General features: G+C 33.0%; 1 protein-coding gene across 1 annotated transcript in view; it reads left to right on the top strand.

Moving 5' to 3' along the window:
• The window catches only part of MAP4K5 (mitogen-activated protein kinase kinase kinase kinase 5), a 95,336-nt gene that overhangs the window by 29,620 nt on the left and 41,139 nt on the right, over positions 1-24,577 (top strand). The window contains exons 5-13 of the mRNA XM_037503300.2: positions 123-187; positions 4,389-4,444; positions 9,568-9,615; positions 9,704-9,746; positions 10,634-10,706; positions 14,550-14,681; positions 16,869-16,931; positions 18,856-18,937; positions 19,830-19,946. Of these exons, the coding sequence (XP_037359197.1) occupies positions 123-187; positions 4,389-4,444; positions 9,568-9,615; positions 9,704-9,746; positions 10,634-10,706; positions 14,550-14,681; positions 16,869-16,931; positions 18,856-18,937; positions 19,830-19,946 (679 nt within the window). The remainder of the gene's footprint in view (positions 1-122; positions 188-4,388; positions 4,445-9,567; positions 9,616-9,703; positions 9,747-10,633; positions 10,707-14,549; positions 14,682-16,868; positions 16,932-18,855; positions 18,938-19,829; positions 19,947-24,577) is intronic.

The raw sequence follows: 24,577 nt of genomic DNA, 5'->3' as shown, positions 1-24,577 counted from the left end.
CCCCACTCTTTCTCTTGTGAATCCTCTCATCCCACTGCACCTCTGGCCTATACCTGAGATTTTCTACATGCACAAAAAGAATATTAGCTAATATGATGATTTTCTCTCTCTTTTCATCTTAGTCGGGAGAAACTGTGGATTTGTATGGAATACTGTGGTGGTGGATCACTTCAAGATATTTACCATGGTACTGTTAATTTAATTTTACATTTTAAAACTTTGATTTTAACAATTGTTATTTCACCTTTATAGTTAACCAGGGATTATAGTGTTAGATTTACTGTTTGATAGTCTTCTATTCTGATGAAGTATTACATAAGAGAAATCTAAATTTTATTTTTGCTGGCTATTTAGTAACATTTGCTGAAGCCTGAACTGAGGAATCCAAGAGTACTTGTATAATCAAAAATTGCTTTTTGGATGTAATTACTAGGAAAGGGTTTTATCTACAGATGAAACTATAAATTTCCTTCTAAATAAGACTTGAATTGCAAAGAGTAATCTCATGTAAAGAAAATTGTATATCTTATAATAATTATTATATAATTTAACCTATTGACTTAAGAAAGTACTTCAGTTATGCTGTAATATTTTGTATTAAAAATGTAGAGCTTAAAATTTTGGAATATTTTATTTAGAATTATGTTAGACAGTTTTCTGAGTTGAATTTGATCTTGCCTCATAATACTATTCAGATGTAATTGTTGTTTTGACTCTATAGTTTAGGTTCCAGTTTGTTTTGTTGTTGAAAATTTCCTTAATTTATGACACTAAGCATAGATCCTTATAAAATAATTTCTTTGTCTTATTTAGTTGATTATGGGACAGTAGAATGCTGCTTGCAATTGTGCATGTATGATTTATTAAGAATTATATGAAGCTTTTTTTAAAAATTGCTATGTGAAATCTTTATATTGGAGTCTTATTAAATTTCATTCATGTAGTTTAGACATGCCACTATACTAAGAGCTATTCAGTTTAAATAATATTTTATATCTTATAGAGTCATATTTTTAAAATGTTAGTAAGTAGAGCAGTAGTATTATTAACTATTCTTGGTCTGTAGTGTAGAATACCATGCAGAACTTAAAAAGAGACATATCTCCATTTATATATATCTGGATATGTATTTTTTTAATGGAAAAAGCAATCATGAGAGAGTATGTATAGCACAACCAAGTACACTGGATTTTCTTTCACTATATTTTTTTTCTTTCCTTTTTTTAAATGTATTTTCTTGTCTTTCTTTTTTTTAGATTTATTTATTTATTTATACAAGCACTGGGTACAGTCAGAAGCACGGGAGGGCGAGAGAATTCACCAGAGTCAGAGCAGGGAACAGAGCAGGCAGACTGATGAAGTACACTGCTGAGGGGAGCAGCAGGCGGCAGGAGAGGTCTGCGCGCCATGTGGGACCCTCACCCGGTGGCCAGGGATCAAACCGGCGCTGCAGAGGCTGCGGGCAGCTTCGCAACCCAGCACTCAACCTCTGCGCCACTGAGGAGGCCCACTATATTTTTTTAAAGCATACATATGAATGTAAATGCATAACAAAATGAAAGAATGAATACCAAATTAATAAATCATTACCTCTAAGGGAGGTAAAATGAAGCACATAGTAATATTTTGAATTGCAAGGAAAATGTGTTGATACTTAATCATACGTTAATAAATATAGTAATTATCTAATTTTGTCACAATAAATAATCTGTGACCTAAAACAGTAGTGATTGATACCTAAACTCTGGTCTTTGACTCTTTTTACTTAAAAGGATGATTAATATCACATGCATACTATAAGTATACAAAATATTGCAGTTTTTATTTTTTTTTCAAAGATTTATTTATTTTTATACAAGAATTGGGGTACAGGCCAGAGGCATGGGAGGGTGAGAGGATTGACCAGATAGAAAGCAGGGAGAAGAACAGCAGATGGGCTGAAAGCACTGCTGAGGGGAGCAGTGGACAAGACAGGAGAGGTCTGCCATGTCATGTGGGAATCTTCCTGGCCAGCCGGGAATTGAACCCGTGCTACAAAGCCTGCAGACAGCTCCACAGTGCAGCGCTCAACCCACTGCGCTATTGGGGAGGCCCCAATATTGCAGTTTTTAAAATAAGAATCCCATTTTAAAAAAAAAAAAAAAACTAATTTTTTTATTTAGTTCTTTTATATTGTTGGTCTTAACTATTGGTAGAAAAAAGTTCATGTCACTTGATTTAAAATTTTTCTTTATTATTTTATGAAGAATTTTCTTTTACATGAAGAGTTTTTATACAATAACTGATTTTATCCATTTATACTTCTGCAGAATTAAAACTCAAGAATATGGATAAATAAAACTGGCATTTTTACCATTTCCACTTTTAAACTTAAGGAATTGTTGTGAGACATTCATTTTATTTCTTCATAAAGTTTCTACTTTCCATTATTAAAATCTGTTATTTGTTGAATTAAGTTGTATTTAAGAACTTTCCATCCCTGTAAATAGCACAGTAGATAACAAAGTAATCAAGAACATCTGCACTTACAGTAAACTGTTAGTAGATGTCCTTTTTTTACTACTCTATTATTCTAGCAGTGTACCACAAATAAATATTTTATGTTCCTGAGTAGATGTAGAGAAACAGTGATTAAAATAGGCAGTAAAATATTTCCTTTAAGTAAAGTTTACACGCAAGTACCTGATTTGGTTTCATTGTCAGCAGACACCACCCTGGATTTCAGATACTCTCTCATGGTGTTGTAAGGCATATTTCCAGACTCCATTAGGGTACTTGCATGAGAATTTTATGTTTCATAGTTGGAAAAGATCTGTTTTTCACAAGTGACCTGGTTACTTTTTTAAATTCTTAAGTGCTGCATCAAACTTCCATGTTTGATAGACCTGGTTAGAGTCATACTAAAGAAATAATATCGTCACCTTTAAAAAGGCATATGATGCCTTTTAGTATATTCAAGAGTCAATCTCTATGGTTTTCTACTTTCTCTATATAACTGTAATTAGATATATGTTTATTGCATTTCTTAGTTTGTTCTGAAAAAATTGTTTAGGGTTGAGGTCATATCCATTACTTTCTATAGAACATCCTGTGATGCCTGGTTCTGTGCTTTATATTTATTTATTTATTTATTTATTTATTTATTTTTTAAATAAATATTTTTTTTAAAAAATATTTATTTATTTATTTATACAAGCACTGGGTACAGTCAGAAGTGCGGGAGGGTGAGAGAATTCACCAGAGCCAGAGCGGGGAGCAGAGCAGGCAGAAGGACAGAAGTACACTGCTGAGGGGAGCAGCGGGCGGCAGGAGAGGTCTGCGCGCCATGCGGGACCCTCGCCGGCGGCCGGGGATCGAACCAGTGTTGCAGAGGCTGCAGGCAGCTTCGCAGCCCAGCCCTCAACCGCTGCACCACCAGGGGAGGCCCTCTGTGCTTTATATTTACACTGATTAAAGTTGTTAGGGAGTAAATCTTTTATTTTTAAAATACATTTTTAACTCCTCAACTTCTTTTGTTTCCTGTTTATAAGATTAAATGTGTTCATGAGTAGAAATCATAAAACTTGATTATTATATTTTTCATGCTCTCCTCAAGCTGACTTCATTATTTAACTTTCATAAAATTCCAGAATAAGTAACATTTTAAAAATGGCATCATCAGTATTAAAGGGGCAAAGTCCAATTTCTTTCCCCAGACATTTATTGAATGGTGTCTACACAGCAACCACAACACTGGCTCTGCAGTCATCAAGTATGACCATTGCTTCTTGGATTTTAATTTAGCATGGTTCACTATAATTACTTGTGAAATCTCTTCCATAATCGAAAACCTTGACAGATAGCTTGAATCAGTGAGGTATTTATGGAAAAGATGAGAGGAAATGGTAAAATTAGATTATCTTTGGTTTTCAAAATGCTTCTGCTAATTGGGGCAGAGGAAAGTGGGGGATACTTTTCAGTGAGGGGATTGGTCAATAAAGCCACTGGCAAAAATGTTTACCATTAACCTGCACCTCCATTTGAGTATGGTATCTTTCTATGTCTTATTATTACTGCACAAGGAAACCTTTATTTACATTTTAAAAAAGCTATTACTGAAGCTAATACTTTCCAAAATTAAATTGGGACAAATGGCTAGAGTGCATCTAGTAATGTCATGCTTGGACACTGTGAATGCAAGACTAAAGAACTAACACCCACCCTTCAGACACAGGACTAAGTGCAGGGTCAATTCTTTCTGGCTATTATAAACTGGAAGAGTGTAGCCATCTTCCAGCTACTTGTCTGGAAGCATTTTTTTAGGTGCTTTTTAAAGTATTTTTTATCTATTATATTCAAATTTATAATAATATGTTACGGGGTTTTTTTGTTTGTTTTTTCCTTTCTAGTTACTGGACCATTATCAGAATTACAGATAGCCTATGTATGCAGAGAAACTTTACAGGTACTACTTTTGCTTGTATAACTAGGAAGGCAATTCCAGATTCGTGATTGTAAATGATAAAATAGTGATCTGCCTAAAAGAAAATGAGTAAACCAAGTGATTTTTCTGTTACGTCTCATGTTGTAATTCTGTAAGCCTGCATATTTCTTTCATGAATGAGTCACAGAATTTGTTTAAGCTGGTGCTAGCATACCCAATGCTGATATCTGTTGTTCCACTTTGTAGTGCTTAGCCCTCAATTGCTACAAAACTAAGGAGAGCCATAGGTGTGAATTGGTTTTCATCAGTGAATCATCAGAACTCTCAATTGTACCAAGTTTTCTAAGCTTTCTCTTCAAGTTTTATGGCAGGAAAAGGAATCACTTATATAAAACATAAGGACTTTTATGTTTTTCTTGAAATGAAAATAAATTAGCATAACAACGTTCAGTGAAGTGAAAACCCTAGTTCTCTGTGATATTAATGTTTCATTGGTAGTAGAATCTCTTTTTATATGCTTGGTACACATTGTATTAAGCAGAGGTTTCTTCATCATTTTAGAGCCCATGAGAGCATGTAGTTTGTTAAAGTAGGTTGTAAATCTTCAATAGGGGTATAGAGTAAGCAGCATTTCTCCCAATTTCTTTATTTCAATGCCCTAAAGTTGAGGAAGTTTGTTCTTAAATTTTAATGCATTTAAGTCAGAAAGAAATTAAGTCATAGTAATTGTGTTTTTTATTTTGGTAATTTATAGCTAATAATTGTTAATTCATGCTTTTCTGTCTACATTTCCTAGATTGTGCAATTTGTGTAAAAGTGAAATTGATATTCTATTTTTTGTTCTTCCATATTTTAGAAACTGGGAGATTGACCTGACTTAGGGGAAAATTCGAGTCATTTAGAAAAAGATATGGTTTCTACTTATTTAAATCTTATTTTTAAATATGTGAAAGTAAACTCAAATATATACATTTCTTGAAAATGGACAGAGTGCTAAATAGAGATAAGAAAACAAACAAAACTTGAGTTTGCATTCTGGCCCTAATATATGACCATAACCCCTTTTTTGGTTCTTATTCCCCAAGTATAAAATGAGGCTTTGGTAGGGTTGACCTTCAATATTAGTTAGATTTTTAAATTCTGATATGCTAGCAAAAATCTGGTGTCCTGTGACTGATGAATGGATAAAGATGATACACATCTATATATCTATATACGTTTTATATATGTGGTACACATATATAGTGGAATATTGTTCAGCCATAAAAAAAAAGAATGAAAGCATTCATTTGCAACAATATGGATGAATCTGGGGAACATTGTGATGAGGGAAATAAGCAAGGCTCAGAAAGAAATACTACATGATCTCACTTTAATGTGGAATCTAAAAAAGTTGAACTGATACAATCAAAGAGAATAGTAGTTACAGCTAGATGCTGCCTACAAAAAAAATGACTTTTATTACATAATGACACATACAGGTTACAAATAAAAGACAGAAAAGCACTGTAATAATGATTCAAAAGAAAGCTGAAATGGCATGTTAATGTCAGATAAAGTCAACTTTAGAGCAAAGACTATTTTGCCGAAAGACATAATAACCCTAAATGATTTTGCCCCTATTAACACAGCTTTAATACACATGATTAAAAAAAAAAAAAAACTATAGAAAAATGAAAGGAGAAATAGATAAATGCATAGTTAGGGCAAGATTTCAGTACCCTTCTCACAGTAATTTTGCAGACCAAATAGGCAGAAAATCAACAAGGATATATAAAACTTGAACAACACAATCTACTAACTTGACCTAACTGAGTTTTTTAGTCCAACAATAGCAGGATACATATGTTTTTCAAGGTTTTCAAGAACCTTTACCAAGATAGATCTTATTCTGGTCCATGAAGTATGTCTTAGTACCTTTAAAAGGATTTAAATCATTCAGAGTATATTTTCTGACCACAGTATAATTGAAGAAATTAACAGGAACATTTATTGGGTATATCCAGAAATTTGGAGAAATACGTGGAAATATAATGAAGCACAGTTACATAAACCATGATGAAACCAAAAGAGAAATTAAAAAGTATTTTGAACCAAATGAAGTGAAAATACAATGCTTCAAAATTTGGGATGCCACAAAAACAGTACTTAGAGAACTTTTTTAGCACTAAATACCAATATTGGAAAGGAAGATAGGCCTGAAATCAAATATTCAACTTCCACCTTAAGAAACTAGAAAAGCATGAGCAAATTAAACAAAGGATTACAGTGAAAATCAGAAAAATGTGAGAAAATCAATGAAACCAAAAACTGAGAAGATCAGTAAAATTATTAAACCCTAAGTCATATTAATCGAGGCAAATAAAAAGAAGAAACACATCACCAAAATTTGCAATGAGTAAGGGGGCATTATAACAATCCATAAATATTAAAAAAATGAAAAAGATATTTAGTACCAAAAGAATATGAACAGCTTTATGACAGTAAAATTTATATCTTAGATGAAATAGATAATTTCCTTGAGACAAGTTACCAAATCATCTGAATCATCCTGTATCTGTTCCCACAAAGAAAACTCCATGTCAGATCACAGCATGGATAAATTCTTTATGGGAGAAATGCCAATTCTAATACGCTCTTTTAGAAAATTGAAGATAGGGAGTAACTCCCAAAGCACTTTATGGACCAGCATTGTTCTGAAACCCGAATCTGACAACATTGAAAGAGAACAAACTACAAACTAGTATCCTTCAAATATAGATGCAAAAATTAAAAAGTGGGGGGAAAAAGAGAAAGGCTAGCAAAGGTAATCCAACAATATATAAAAAAGATAATTCATCATGAACAAGTGGGATGTATCTTAGATTGCAATGTTGATTTAACATTCAAATACCATTTCAAATAACCAACCATATTAACAAACAAAAAGGAAAACACACATGATCATCTAGACACAGAACAGCTTTTAGCAAAATCAAACATTCATTCATGATAAAAATTGTAAGTATACTGGGAATTGAAAGGAACTTGATCAGCCTGTTAGTGAGCACCTATACTTAAATCAAGCTTAATGGCAAAAGACTAGATGTTTTCTCTTCCAAAATCAAATAAGGCAAAGATGTCAGCTCTCACCACTTTTCAACATTATACTAGAGGTTTCAGACAGTGTAAAAAGAAGAAGCAATGAAATAAAAGGCGTGCATCCAGATTAAAAAATAAGTAAAGTTGTATTTATTATGGTCTACCCAATCATCTATGTAGATGAAATAGAATCTACAAAGTAGCAGATAGAACTAATATGAGACTAGAAATATTGCAGGATTCAAGATCAATATACAAAATTGATTAGATTTCTATATACTAACAACACAATAAGAAAGAATTTTAAAAAATAATACCCTTTACATTAAAATATGACATTCTTGAGGATATATTTGACAAAAGACTCAACACCTGTCTACTGAAAACTGCAAAACTGTTGAGAAATTAGAGAAGACCTAAGTAAATGGAGAACTACACTGTACTCATGGATCAGAAAACTAAATACTGTTAAGATATCATTTCTCCCCAAAGTGATCTATGGATTCAATGTAGCCAAATCAAATTCTAAGCAAACTTTTTTTTAATTTTCTGTAGAAATTGACAACTAACATTGATTCTGACATTCCCATGGCAATTCCAAGGATTTGGAATATATAAACAACTTTGAAAAAAAGAACAAAAATTTGAGGACTAAGCAGTATGACTTGTAAAATCATACTAATCAAAATGTAGTTGTATAGGCATAAGGGTAGACAAGGAGTTCAGCGGAACAAAATAGAAAAAATCTACACATAGATTTGCTGATTTTTTGCCAAAGATGAAAAGACAGTTCATTGGAGAAAGGAGAGACGTCAACAAATGATACTGAAATAATTGTACATCCATATGCAAATATGGACCATACTTCATATCAAATGAACCATACTTCATATCATATGTTAAATTAGTCAAAACTTAATAGGAGAAAATTTTTGCTATCTTGAGTGAAACAAAACCTTTTCAATCATAAAATGAAAAGCATAATCCATAAAGAAAAACTTGTTATATTAGACTTGTTCAAAATTAAAAACTTTTTCCCTTCAGAGATTCTGTGAAGAGAATAAAAAGACAAACTGTAGGCTAGAGAAAGATACTTGCAAAGTATATATCTGATCAAGGACTTGTATCCAGAATATATGAAGAACTTCCAAAACTCAGTGATAAGGAAACCCCAAAACCAAATAGGCAAAAGATTTGAACAGACACTTAATCAAAGAAAATATGTGGATGGCAAATAAGAACATGGTAAAGATACCCAACACCATTACTTATTAGAAAAGTAGTTTAAAAGCCACATGAGATACCAGTATATTCCAATTAGAATCACTAAATGAAAAAGACTGACCTTCAGTTTTTAAGGATTTGGATTAACTAGAACCACTGCTGGTTTCAATATAAAATGGTACGGATGCTTTGGAAAAAACAATTTGGTAGTTGTTTTGGTAGTATAAAAGTTTATAGTTATATCACCATATGATCCAGCTATTACATTCCTAGATTTTAGCCAAAGAGGAAGAAAATCATACAAGGACTCTTACTTGAATCTTCAGTCAGTTTTATTATTAATAGCCCCAAACAGGAAGCAACCAAACAACCCATATGTCCATCTATAGGTGAATGTGTAAACAAATTCTGGCTCATCTGTACAATGGGATGCTATTTGGTGATGAATGAATTATTGATGTTTGTGTTGACAAGGAATCGCAAATTGGTGTGACTCGAAGAAGCTAGACAGTAAAAAATAATCTATGATTCTGTTTACATAAAACTAAAAAATTCAAGTCTAATCTGTATTAACAGATCTATGTTTGTTGGCTTTTGGGAGTGATGGGTATGTTCATTATCTTGACTGTGGTAATGGTATGGTAACATATTTGCTTTTTATCCAAAAAATAAATTAGAAATTTTACAATAAACATTGCTTAGTAAAATGAAACTCATCCAGGTTTTCTTTCTTCCCCCTAAAAGATATTTCGGTCTTCCTTATTTAATAGGAATATAAGTAGAAAATTTAGGAGTCAGATTTACAGTTTAATAATACCTCCTTTTTCCTCCCACTATAGGGCCTTGCCTATTTGCATACTAAAGGCAAAATGCATAGAGATATCAAAGTAAGTTCATTTACTCTGTTTAAATGGATCATTTTATTGGAAGGAATTTTGTGATACTAATTTAATAATACTTATATTTTTGTTTTAGGGTGCAAACATTTTATTGACCGATCATGGTGATGTAAAATTAGGTATGTTATTTGAAGTTCTTGAAACTTATAAAAAAATTTTCTTTAATTTTAAATGAGAATTTAAATTTTTTATTAAAAAAATTTTAATGAGAATTGTCATTTTACAAGTTTAATGTTCATATCGAGAGCCTCAATACTATTCATCTTTTGGTCCAGTAATTTCATTCCTAAGACTCAGTTTTAGCAAATTAATCTTAAAAATGGAAAACCCATATTCACAAAATATGGGTTTAATCATAGCATTATTAATCATGGTATTATTTATTATAAAAATACACAAATAAGCCTAGTAACAAAAAGTTTGTAAATTTTGATAAATCCACTTATGGAACATTATTTAGTCATCAAAACTAACAGTTAAATATGGTATGCTAAATGACAAAAATGAACTATATGTATATTGAGTTTTTTACAAGTTTTACGTATTTCACAACAACAATAAAATTTAATGCTACCCTGGTTGTGTAAAAGAAATCTAGGTGGGGTATTTTATTTTGCCTTTTTTTCCCCAAATTAGCTTCAATGTGCTTGTAATAAAAATATTTTTGTTAACTTTATTCTTACAGTATGTTTTCATTCTAAAGTATCAATTATTTTCTGCTAATGAGTTTGTTGTGAAACAAGCAAGATGTGGACATTTAGGTATTCCGTTTCCCTACGACCTGAACTATTAATAATGCCAGTTTAAGGGTGAAATGTAGAAATACTTTTACAATCACCACCCTTAGGGGAAAAAAATCACTTATTATCCAAAAACTAACAATCATGTAAGAAAAAAAGTACTTCAAAAAAACCTAAAACAAAAACAGAAATAAAAAGAAATTTAGAAAAATTGATGGTTTAATTGAAAAGAACTAAAATTTTGTGTTTTGTTTTTTCCTTACCAGCTGATTTTGGTGTGGCTGCAAAAATAACAGCTACCATTGCAAAGAGAAAATCTTTCATTGGCACCCCTTACTGGTAAGTTATCACTAGGATTGCATTTTGTGCATTTTTCACTTCAAGGTTCATAGTGATCAGCACTGATACTTAGTAATGCAAAGAATTGATACTTAACTGAAAGTCAGGGGATATGCATGTTTTTTGGTATTATAGTTCTTCTGACTGGGTTAGAGAACCATTGTCCTGCTTTCCCTGTGCTTAAGTACTAATAATGTCTTCTATGCCTGGAATCTCATAGATGTGAGACTTTAAACAGAAAGACTGTTACTATAATTTCTTATCATTTTCTTTCCTCTTAGTACTGTTTCTGTTTTGATCTATGTTTTGCACTTTCTGGTTATTAAAACTCATGCTTCCTACCCTACCATTAGTCTTCATTACCTGTCCTACTCATAATGAATCCTACCAGTTATTGACAAAGTCATACTGAAACACTGTTGTCATTATTGAAGACAGATGGTTGAAATGTAATAGGAAGTGTAGTAATAAACCCTATATGTAAATAATTTAGTGAAGATTATAAAAGGTCCCATTAAGTTTTATGAAAGATTGAATTCTTTATTATCAAGTATTTGGGTAATTTATTATTTGGAAAGCAATTTAAAGCAACTGCATACTTTATGCCTAATACCAAAATAAATTATATTGGTATAGCAAAATAGTTAAATATAAAAGTGAGATCAAAAGAACTGCTAGTGACTGACTCCTGTCACAGTTGAGTAGGCCTTTATTGTCATAAAAGCATAAAATGCTAAAAGGAAAAACTGATGGATTTAACTTGTAAAAATTTGAAACATACACATCCAATCAGCTTAGCCATAATTAAAAGACAAGTAATCAGGAAATATTGGCTAAAATATGACAAACTAGGTTTTATTGTTTTAAATGTTTAAATACTAAATCAATAAGTGTTTAATTAAAAGCAGAGCTGTAAAAGGATGCATTTAAGATGGCATAAAATATGAAAAATGTTTCTTCCAGTGATGACCAAAGCAGCAAATTAAATAAACTAACATTCTTTTCTGTCAATTTGAAAAATATTTGGAATCATAGGTTTAACTATTTGTGTCACTAAATATTTGACAGTGAAGGTGGAAATTGGTAGAATAGTTTTGAAATATAATTGGCTATACTAATATATTTCAGAAACTTCAAGCAATGTTTTTTATGTGCTTTTGTCTCATTTCCACTTGTTATTTATTAGGGAGGCATATTAGATTTTTATATGAAGAGCTTTATCACAATACTTTAGTAATGAAAAATTGAGAAATTTGCATATACAGCAGGAAACAGTTAAGAAAATTATGTACATACTTTCAAGTCAATGGAATAAATTGCTGGTATTAAAAATGTGGATGAAGTTGAATGGTCAGTAGATGGGTTCTTAATACATTGTTAATTAAAAAACAAGATTAAAAGTGCATTTACAATATGTTATTTTATAGACGATATATATGTTTAAGTAAAATTTATGAATTAAAATATGTGAAACTGTTTGGATGGGAGTATGTTTACTGTTTTCTTCCATATTTTTTCATAAATTATCTTTAATGAACACATAGCACTTCTAACAAAAGTCCAAAAATACCATTTAAATAAAAGTTAAAGGAAAACACAGAGGAGTTAGATTACATATAAAATTTCCTTCATTGTGTGCCTGTTTCCCTCCTCGGTCTTTTTCTGTGATCGTCCTCCTTTGTGAACCTTCCTCTAGTCACCTTTTGTTAGTCACCTTTGTTAGTTTTTGTACTCTCATTCTGCCAGATATTGTTCATTGTGTTTATCGGAACTCCTGCTCTTTTTTAAGATTGGCACATACTTTGCATTTTTTTTGATCATAACTTTGTTTTCCACTGAGTCAGTATACGTAATAGTCCTCGTCAACTTGGCACTCCTGTTAGCTACCACTAACTCATTCCCGTGGACAGAGATAAGACCCATATGCTTCCTCAGGGTTTGAATTTAACTTATTTTTCTAAAAATTATTTTATATATTTTTTACATCATTCTTCATTTTTATACACTGTTTGCATTATCATCTCGGGTATAGTCCCAAGATGGTTGAAATGTAATAGAATGTTGGATCCCCTACATTCCACTCATATTGTTTTTAATCAGTTTAACTTCTTTTCCCTATGAAACTTGCCTTTACTCATCTTTCTCCATGTTCTCCATGGAGATCATTTTCTTCTCTGTATGCCTATACTCACTTATAGAGTACTTGCATAAAACATGTACATCTGTCTACATGTTGGCATTTTTGTATACAAATTTTATGGAACCTTAACCACATTAAAGTTGAAAGGTATGTTATATAACCCCTTGTAACATAGAGTGCATACAAAAGCAACTTCTATCTTGAGAATACTCAATACAAATATAAATTTAATTTTAAAATAGTAAACATTAAGAAATAAAAAAGTATTTCCCCTGAGTAATATCATCTGTGCTTTAGAACTTCAGATGCCATCATTATACACCCCTGACTACCAAGTAGATAACTTTAACTCACCTATTCAATGACCTTTAATCTTGCTTGTATCTAAGATTTGTTTGATAATAGCTCTACTTTGACATGTGCAAGCATTTTATACTCAAATCAATCTCTTTAATCAACGTTTTTCATTCTGCCCCCTCTGCCACTGCCTTCAAAAAGTTCTTTATCTTTTTTCCTTTTATCTGGTTTTGAAATAGCCCTCTACCTTACCTAACTGACAGGTTTCACTATCCTTCATGCTGCTGTGAGTTTTAGGTTAAGTTTACCCCTATAATTAAATCTTTGAGTGAATTCCCTTTCATTATTTAGCCTCTACTTCTGAAGTTCATTTTCCAAACACTTTATAGACCTTCTCTGACTATCTGTAGTGAAAGACTAATTTTTTTCACTTTCTATCCATCACAGACTGATACTTCTGTAAAATAAATTAAAAATGAATTACAAAAAATGACCATGTATTTGGCAGAAAGTTGCTGTTTACTCTCAGTTACTGTGCCTTTCACAGAGTGCTGACAAGTAGTTTATGGCCCCATATCAATCTGTAGAGTATGCATTTAAGTAGCAGTGTCCTCTCACCTTTCCAGGTGTTCCATGCTCTCTCCCTGGCACTGCACTTGCATCCTCTGACTAAAATAAATGTCCAGGTTCTTCATTCCTTTTAACTCCCTGCCAGTTTATTCTTTTTTTTTTTAAAAAAAAATAACTGATGCCAAAGAGTGTCATATATTTTTTTTAAGATTTATTTATTTATTTATACAAGCACTGGGTACAGTCAGAAGTGCGGGAGGGTGAGAGAATTCACCAGAGTCAGAGCAGGGAGGAGAACAGGCAGAAGGACCGAAGTACACTGCTGAGGGGAGCAGCGGGCATGGCAGGAGAGGTCTGCGCGCCATATGGGACCCTCGCCCGATGGCCAAGGATCGAACCAGCGCTGCAGAGGCTGCGGCAGCTTCACAGCCCAGCGCTTAACTGCTGCTGCGCCACCAGGGGAGGCCCCCTGCCAGTTTATTCTTTTAAGTCTTACTTTGAGAACTTTCTCTCAGGTTTAGGTGTTTGTTTTTTCTCTTCCTGTATTATATACAAGATTCACAAAACAGAAACTAAAGTAAAACATGATGTTTCCCTTAAAGCACCTGCATTCAAAGGAGAGGATTTAAGATTTTTAAATAATAAATTTTAAATGAGAGTGTGTGTGTGTATGTGTGTGTGTGTTCTTTATTAAGTCTTCCCTAGTATAATGTTCTTCTTTTCTAGTAAATGCTTCTCAATTTCTTTCCCTCCAAGAAATCTAGTAAGTGTAGCAAAATGTGGATTTCATATTGTTTTTAAATAATAAAAATGTTATATTCACTCTTTCCTTCTAGGATGGCCCCAGAAGTTGCAGCAGTAGAGAAGAATGGTGGCTACAACCAACTCTGTGATATCTGGGCTGTAGGAATAACAGCAATTGAGCTTGGAGAACTTCAGCCACCTATGTTTGATCTTCATCCAATGAGGTGTTCTCACTGTTTACGATTATACACATATTAATCTAGTGTTTGGGGAGAGTGAAGCACTGACACCTTGAGAATTCCAGTTTATTTTCATGTGTGTTATAAGGGTCATGGAGGACATCTCATCTAAAACCTGCTTTCTTGTATTGCTGTTCCTAAGACAACATGGCAGTAAATTGTCTACACTGTCTGAAGCTTTTCCATAAAACAAATTTCCGTTGATAATCATATTAGGATATAGCAGTTATCACTTAAAAAAACATTTTTTTCTTTAGTCTTTACATTTCATCTTTCATCAGTTGAATTTGTTTTCTTTTTTGTCCTGAGTGAAATTATAAACAAATGATTGGATGCAAATGAGATTTTCTTTTTCTCCCTTGATTTTGTTTCTCTTTGTCTATGGATAATGAGAGGAGTCGATGCTCAGTATAATTATTTACATTTTAAAGTATACCATCTCTTAGAAAAAAAATATTTGAGGGTGTTTGTAAAAAGATTTTTAATATTTTGAAAGAAGAGATAAATTGGGCTAAAATTTAAACTTTAAAAGTAATTATTAGAAATTCTAAAAAATCAACAGAAGGAGAAAGCATTCTAACATATAATAGACAGTAAAACTCATTCAGAAACTATAAACAAAAGATAGATTGTTAAAGAGCAAGTACCAGATACTAAGGAAACATGGGAAGCTATTGACCTCACAAGTAACCAAGGATATACAAGTTAAAAGATTTATTATTTTTAGCAAGAATGCCAATAGTGTAGACCTTTAGGAAAATAATTTGATGTTCTATTTTATGGGCAAATATTTCAATGATTTCACTACTGGGAAGATTATACTTACACTTAGGTAATAATCCAAGAAAAGCAGAAGCTGAGAATTATCCATTTCAGGATAACAGAAAAAAAAATTCTAAGTGTTCAATAATTGGTGAATTATTGAACATTGTTAAGCAAATTGTTTAGCAGTTAAGGACAGCTTTTACACACACACACACACACACACACACACATGCCACAACAACATGAAAATTGGTTAATGGGAAAAGCAGAGCATAATATTACCTAATATAGTTATAATGATGTAGTAATTGATTAGCATTTAGATAAAGACTAAAAAAGGAAAGCAGTAAATTTAAAATAATGACTTAGGTAATAGAAATACAGACTTTGCTTTTTAATTTTTAAAAAGAAAATATCTTTGGTATTTAAAAAGACTAGGTAGTGCAGTGGACCACTCCTGTATCACTTGCTGCTCCCCTCAGCAGTTATTTCAGTAGATTTGCCTGTTCTGCTCCCCACTCTTTCTGGTGAATTCTCTAACCCCTCACATCTCTGTTCTATACCCCAGTTCTGATAGGTATAAATAAATAAATCTTTTAAAAAATAATAGTTTTTAAAAAATAAATAAAAAGACTAGGGAGTTTGATTAGAAACCTGGAAGGGCATTTATAGGAAATAATGAAATAAAACATTTTGAATTTTCTTCTTAAATCCTCCATCTTTCTGTTCACAAAATCCATAGGAAAATGGGTCAAAGGTGAATTCACACAAAAAAAGTATTCTTGCAGATTGACATGTCATTAATAATGAGAAAATATGTAAAATCATTGTCCATAAAGGGAAACAGGGTTAGGAAATGGATATAATGTGCCTTAATACCCAAAATAATTGTTATGGCCAGTATTTTGTGGTAGAATAACTTATCTCTTTGTGTTACAGAATAATATGCAGTTATATAGACTTGTGGTTAAGATTTAATACTCGCTTTATATTTAACAGTATGGTGATGAAAATCTAACATTTGGTAGCTTTACCTGTTAAATAAGAATTTATTTGAAATTTAAAGATAACTCTATAACCAGGAGAAATTTTCCATATACTATCAAAATAGAATTTTTTTTTTTTTCTGTGGGACCCTCGCCGGTGGCCAGAGATCAAACTGGCGCTGCAGAGGCTACAAGCAGCCTCGCAACCCAGCGCTCAACCGCTGCGCCACCAGGGGAGGCCCAAAATAGAAAAAAATTTTTTAAAAAAGAAAAAAATTAATTTCTGTATTCCATACCAGTTTTCATCATTATCTACATATACAATAATCTTATATAAATTTGTCACATTATAGTTAGTTAATGATTAGTTGTAGTAATACAAGGATTTTGATTTGCTCTTTAACTAAAATTTTTGTTCCAGGGCCCTCTTCTTAATGTCAAAAAGTAATTTTCAGCCTCCGAAACTAAAGGACAAAACAAAATGGTGAGTAAAAGAATATATAGACTTTATAGATGATGAAATTGAGTAGAAGAAACAATAGTTTACTTTGACGTTAGACATCTAATTTCCTTTCATAACTATGGCAAGGATCTAGGTTGATTTTCTAGGTCAGTGTTACTTTATAATCTCCTCTCATAAAACTGAACATTTTCTTTTCTTAGTGTTTTGACATCTAGGGTAAGGTTTAGTGAGGAAAGCATTTGAAATAAATATAGGAAGGTTTTGGAGAGTCATGTTTTTGCCCTGTGTTCCTTTACTTCCATGTTGCTTTCTTGGAAGGTGATATGAGAAAGTTTCTGAGATAACATGATCATTCCTTACTGGCTTTTTTTATTACCTTTCTCTTGTAATAATCAAAATGGTAGCTACTCGTTTTCATCCTGATTTCTTCCAAAGTAGAGTAGTTTGCCTGTTGTAGTTCATAAGGACATCTTCTGTTAGATGATAAAAATTGAAAATTATTTTTATAGTAATATCTTCCCATACATTTAAATATAAACACTATGCAAACGAAAGTTTCTAAATTCTTAAAGTCAGGAATTCATCTAGATTACAAGGATCTCTCTTTTTCCCCCTAAGTTCTAGCTTTGTTTTCATTATTGTTTGCTAGTTTTGCCATCTAGTCTGATCTCAGCTGTCCTAAGGAAATCCAAGGTTTAATAACTTCTAGAATGCCCTGACTCCTTTTCTTCTTTTTAAATCAAAACCAATGCAAGAATCGCTTGGGATTCATGGGCCCCCAAAATTGTGCCTGTATATTCATTTTACTGGGAAGATAGGCCTTATCTTAGTTCAAACTCTAGGAAGCCTATATCTGAAACAGAATCTACATCACTGGTTTATTTTTTATTATCCTGACAGTTCATAGTGTTACTAGGAACAACTTTGGGGGTGAATGCCAAGAATGAAAGTCATATACCGCACTGTAGAAATAAAGGAGTTCATATCCTGTTCCTAACTGTATTATTTTGTATCGACACAAATTTCTTCCTATTCCCAGTTACCCTAAGTTCCTAAGTAACTGAAACTGAAGAGCTTTATAAAGGCTGAAATTACTGCATATTCATTCAGAAATGAATGACTATTAGTTATAACTGTTAAAATCACATATTCCAAAACGGTCCTTACCCTATCAGTAAAGGTACTGATACTGTGTGACTCCATGTTATATTTGCCACAAGTCACCAAATGTAACATAGCAATTTGATTTCTTTACAGAGAACTGCTGTCTGGTTGCTGTCTTTGCTAATGACTAAGGTTATTTCAACTCTTTGGTTCTTGCCCAACCCCTTCTCCAATGGAATCTTGGCAATGGTATACATACCCCTCTCTGCCATTAATTAATAATCAAAACATGATTTCCTTAATTTATGTCTTCTTGCTTTCCCTACTTCATCAATGCAGGTGGCAGGAAAACTCCTCTGTTTGCTAAAACTCATTCCCTCTTTTTTGCTTTCAATCCTAAGGAGTTCAATGACCTTTTTCGAGTTTAAATAATCTCGCATACTACCACCCAACCTCTATGCCACCCATCTCTTTTGGTATAGCAACACATTTGCATAGTTTACAAATTAGACTATGAGGAAAGGTCACTTTGACTCCTAGGTGGACCTACGACACAAAATTATATATCCAATACATGGTAAAGCTACCCATTTCTAGTTTTCACTGTGTATTTTGAGGTCATATATACTTTTCTGTTAACTGATTGTATTTTATTTAAGAGATGAAACTGCCACACTTCCAAGAGTATACACTACCTTTGGGTTTATGTTTTTAGATAAAAGAGGCCTAAGGAAAAACCATGTGTTTCAGACTTTCTAACTGCTTATAAGTTAATCTCTTTTAGTAACACACAAAAAAGCATTAGTGAATTATTGTTGTAAATCTCTCTCTTTATTTGAAGGTCGTCAACATTCCATAATTTTGTCAAAATTGCACTAACCAAAAACCCAAAAAAAAGACCAACTGCTGAAAGACTTCTGACTGTAAGTCATTGAAATTATAAGGGCATTTTATGTAGTCATATAGTAGTTAGGCATATCACTCAAACAGAAGTATGTAGGTGTTTTTAATACAAAAATGTAAGTGATCTCTTACTGCGGGGTCAACAAACTTTCTGTAAATAGCCAGATATAAATATTTTACTTTGTGGGTCATACAGTCACCATTGCAACTACTCAGCTTTGCCCTTGTAGCACAAAAGCATCCATTATTAGTACACATAAATGGGTATGACTTTAACACCTAGTGAAACTTTGTTCCTAAGAGGCAGTTTACTGATTTTGCCCATGAACTGTAGTTTTCCAATCCCTGCCTTGAGAAAACTTCAGAAGGTTGCTGTAATCTAAAATTAATTGCTTTTCTTGGTTTCTTATGTTAAGTTTATAGAATACTTTGTATATGTTTATAAATTTTTATTAGAAAAACATGATTACAGCAATCTATGAAAACTTTAAATGTCATAAAACCTAATGTCTTTACATTAACATAATTTTACCAAATTAAATATGCTAATGTAGAACACACATCCTTTTTTCTTAATTGTGATTATGTATAATAACATGGTAAATAAATGTCATTGGTATTACCAAGCTTGTATCTAATATAGACTAGGTAAATTTACATAGAGAATTTATTCACGTTATAAAGTTTCCCCACAAAGGCACTTTAGTTTTGTAATATATAACTGTTACAGTTATATAGTTTTATAACTATACAACTATATTTCTGTGACTAATAGATTTTCTCATTTGTTTGTGTTGGGGTTCCCCATATGCTTATCTGTCATAGTTACTAAATGGAAAAGTACAAATAACTTTTTCTGTAAGCCACTGTTGTAAAAGCCCTGAAGTTTTGTTTTGTTTTGTTTTTACTTAGCATACTTTTGTAGGGCAGCCAGGTCTCTCTAGGGCCCTGGCAGTTGAACTGTTGGACAAAGTGAATAATCCAGACAACCATGCACATTACACTGAAGGAGATGATGATGACTTTGAGGTAAGGAAGTATTTGCAAATGTTTAATATGGTCTTAGACTTTGTTTTCTAATTGACTGTTGGATTAATTAAGTTTTAATGACAGATTGACAATGTAAATTACACTTATCCTGAATATAATTACCAGTTGGTGCTTTTTTATTGTAATATAATATATTTAATTGGCTGATATTTTTCTTTTTTTTTTTTAAGGGTTATATGTAATCCCATTTCATTTATTTATTTTTTATTTTAAGATTTATTTATTTATTTATACAAGCACTGGGTACAGTCAGAAGCTTGGGAGGGTGAGAGAATTCACCAGAGCCAGAGCAGGGAACAGAACAGGCAGAAGAACCGAAGCACACTGCTGAGGGGAGCAGCGGGCGGCAGGAGAGGTCTGCGCCATGTGGGACCCTCCTCTGGTGGCTGCAGAGGCTGCGGGCAGCTTCGCAACCCAGCGCTCAACCGCTGCGCCACCAGGGAGGCCCCTGGTTGATATTTTTCTTAACCTAGTTGTAGAGCTAGGATTATTGTTGTTCTTAACATTATTTTATTTAATTTACTGGTTTACATGAAGATTTTTGAGTTAGCTGAGATTAGAATCAGATTTCTCCCTTGCCCCTCCAGAAATCAGAGGTGGATATGCTTTTCCTTCTCCCAAAACTTTTCTGCAGAATTTATGTGTGTATATAAAGAATATCTATTTCTAAGAAAATGAAAGTTTTAAAGATGTTGCTTTAGATTAAAAAAACAAAAGTTTAGCTATAAAACATTTGCTTATTATTTTCATAAAAGAGACTCCCTGGAAATCTAATTGGTCTTTTTTTGTAGTTTCTCTATAATAAACATCATTAACAGAATACAATTTTTTTTTTAAAATTGAGGTTCCCATAGAAAATTTTACGCTTTCTAATACTTACTCGAAATTGTTATTTCTTGCATAATTACATGTAGGACTTTTCATGACTATGCTTGGTTTTTTTGAAAATAATATAGAATTGTTTGAATATATATTTAACAATACAACTTTTCTACTTCAGCCATCGTTCACAGATTTGTGATTAATAAATAAGGTTTTAATTTCTTAAAATTAAAAAAAATATGTTTATCAGGAATGAGGGATTTCTGGCTCAGTTCCAGGTACCTATTTTTACCTATATTTAATTCAAGGCTGTTTTTCATCAATGTCTCTTCCTCTCCTTTGATGATTCCTTTTTCTGTATTTCTCTGAATCTCTCTTCATTTTCTTTATGCCTTTCTTTCCCTTATAGCTCTATCTTCTGCTACAACTGGAGAGCTAAACTTTATTATTATTTATTGAAGGAAATTTTCTATTTTATGTTAAGTTTTAAATTATAAAATGTAAGTATCATGACAACTGCTAGATAGTCACTGTGTATCAAATATTGGGCCAAATAATTTTCCTGTTAACTATTTAATACTGGAAACAGCCCTTTGAAATAGGGTACTGTTACTATCTAAATTTCACAAATAAGGAAACAAAGGGTAAAGAACAGAAGTAATTTGCCCAAGGTCATATGGCTAGTAAGTAGTAGAACTAGGATTTGAATCCAGGCAAACTAACTCTGGAACCTGTGCTTGCAGTTAATACAACCATTGTTTCTGTGTATCTACAAAATAATCATTAAATAATCTTTGAAAACTAACCTTTGTTTCCTCATTGCCTGGTATTTAGCATAGAACTGCTACATAGCAGGTACCCAATAAATATCTTGTTGAATGTTAAATTAACTTTGATTGAAAATATTAAATAAATGAGCCAAACATATTTTTTCTACTAATACCATCATTTACAGAGTAGTGATTAATAAATAGGATCTTAATTTCTTAATAAAAATTTTAAAGAATGGTTAAGCTAGTGGAATTGAACATTATTCGATTCCTCAATTTCTTGGTTACAAATAACTAAACTCTTTTTATTTCCCATTCTATTTTGCTGGGTTCCCCAAATTCACTCTGCATTTTGAGTTTTGTCTTTCTGTTCAGTGATACTACCATAATCTTCAGTTCTTGAAGTGTAACACCTTGTAACAGGTATTTGGGGACACAGTGGTATATGAGATTGACACTGTCTCTTTCTTCTTAGGGCATATGATATGGGCTCAACAGAAATTCAGAAATATCAATAAGTAATTTATAGTTGTGATAGCTATTATACAATGGGAAACATAGGGTAGTTTAAAGGCATATTATAAAGACAGGAAAGGACTCACTGCAGGAGCAATATTTATGGTGAAAACTAACCTGAAGACAGAACTAGAGGAAGGAAACAGGCAGAAGTATTCTGATCAGAAACAGTAATAACTTGTTTGAAAGCCTGCACAAGAGGGAAAGCCTGTCCTTGAGGAACTGAAAAAAGGTTAGTCTCTTTAGAACAGAAAACAAGGAAGGAAGTGATGGAAGATGAGGTTATAGAGCCAGATGCTAGCCATTTCAAACCTTGTTAAAATTTTGAACTAGATTCAACTGAGGGCAGAAGGAGCCATTAAAAGGTGGGGGTGTGACATGATCAGATAAGAATTTTGTAAAGCTCTCTGACTTCAGTATGGTGATACCATTCATTAAACCCTGTTAAGAGGCTATCAAAATTAGTAAAATAGAAGTAGTGGTGTTGCTGTGGTAGAGCAAGTTGGGGAAAAAAGTAGACTAATTCTTAATTATATGAGAGAGTTGGTGGTTGTATGAAGGTAGACAATATAAAATGTAGGATTAAAAACAGATTGCTGCTAGAACAGCCAGGTAGGTATAAAAGTACCATTTATATTGAGATAGGACCTAACAATAGTAAAAATCTAGGTTGGGAAAAAAAAATGAGTTCAGTTCTACACGTAGTAATTTTCATATTTTTTTAAAATTTATTTATTTATACAAGCACTGGGTACAGTCAGAAGCGCAGGAGGGTGAGAGAATTCACCAGAGCCAGAGCGGGAAACAGAACAGATAGATGGACCGAAATACACTGCTGAGGGGAGCAGCGGGCACGGCAAGGGAGGTCTGTCACGTCATGTGGGACCCTTGCCGGTGGCCGGGGATTGAACCAGCGCTGCAGAGGCTGCGGGCAGCTTCGCAGCCCAGCGCTCAACCGCTGTGCCACCAGGGGAGGCCCTAGTAATTTTCATATTACACAACACTTTCAAATGGAAAAGTCTCCTAAGAGTTAGATATTACGTGGTTTGTCACTTAGGGATAAAAGTTTGGATTGGAAGTAATAAATTTGAGAGCCATTAGATGTAGTATGAGCACCCAAAGGAAGCATGTAGAATAAGAAAAGAAGAGGGCCTAGACCAAAATCTTGAAATTTCTCCTAGAATTTAAGGATCAAATAGGCAAAGAGGAACAAGCAGAGGAAGTTGATAAGGAATATTAAAAGAAGGAAGGAAAGTTTCAATAAGAATACCAACTAGAAATTAAGTTTAAAAAGTCTGTTCACCACACCTGAAGTCCTATACTGTCAAAAAATTTTAAAGGATTTACAAATGATACTTCATTTAAAAAAAAGACTGGGCCTCCCCTGGTGGCACAGCGGTTGAGCGCTGGGCTGCGAAGCTGCCCGCAGCCTCTGCAGCGCCGGTTCGATCCCCGACCACTGGGCGAGGGTCTCACATGGCGCACAGACCTCTCCTGCCATGCCCGCTGCTCCCCTCAGCAGTGTATTTCGTCCATCTGCCTGTTCTCTTCCCCGCTCTGGCTCTGGTGAATTCTCTCACCCTCCCATGCTTCTGACTGTACCCAGTGCTTCTATAAATAAATAAAAATAAATTTAAAAATAAATAAAAATTTAAAAAAGACTGTATTTCGGTGGTAGTATTTGATTAATGAAGTAACTTCAAATAGTGGTGAAGCTAGATTGGAATGTTTGAAAGATAACTATAGTAATTCATTTATGAAATAGGGGGAGAATAGAGTTAGTAATGGGGGGGGAAGAGTTAGCAGATGATTTTTTTTTGTGGGTAGGAGGAAGTAGGAACAGACTTAAATTCTGAGGAAAAGGATCCAATAGATAAAAGATTCCAGAGAAGCGAGTGAGTAGACAAAGTTCCTCAGAAGGAAGGAGAGGCTGGGATCTATGTTATGATGAAGGACTTGATTTTAACTAAATATATTCTTCTTTACATTAGAGAGAAGGATAGCTGGAAGTTGAGTTAGAGGTCAGTCTTTTTCTATTGATGATTTTCATTTTCTCTATAAGTAAACGGCAAGGTCATCTCCTGAAGATGTAAAGGAAAATGGGTGAATTTGAAGAGTGTAGAGGTGTGAGGTAGTTAATGAGGAGAATGGTTGGGTGAAATGACTAGAGATTTGTTTTTGGACAGAGACTCAGAGGAGATGAATTTTCATGGTTTTCTGCAGCACAATTTCTTCTAGGAGTAATTGGTACTTAGTATATATGTAAACAAAAGAATAACTAATTTAATTTATCCAGGTTGCCAATACCATCTACTGAAGGACAGTAGGGCAAAGGGAATTTAGGATATTGGCAAGTTATTGGTTGAAATTTTGGCCACCAGATATAAACTAGCTAGGTAAAAGAGTGAAGATAAAGGAGATGAAATATAGTGTAAGTTCAAATGTCAGAACTGATGGCAAGATTCAGGGTGTGCTCTTAGGACTGGCGAGTACATTGAGTAT

This window comes from Talpa occidentalis, unplaced genomic scaffold (assembly GCF_014898055.3).
Source record: "Talpa occidentalis isolate TD23 unplaced genomic scaffold, MPIMG_talOcc4v2.1 talOcc4.11, whole genome shotgun sequence".
Lineage (NCBI taxonomy): Eukaryota > Metazoa > Chordata > Mammalia > Eulipotyphla > Talpidae > Talpa > Talpa occidentalis.
The sequence above is the reverse complement of the archived record's forward strand: the minus strand, read 5'-3'. Positions and strand labels throughout refer to the sequence as shown.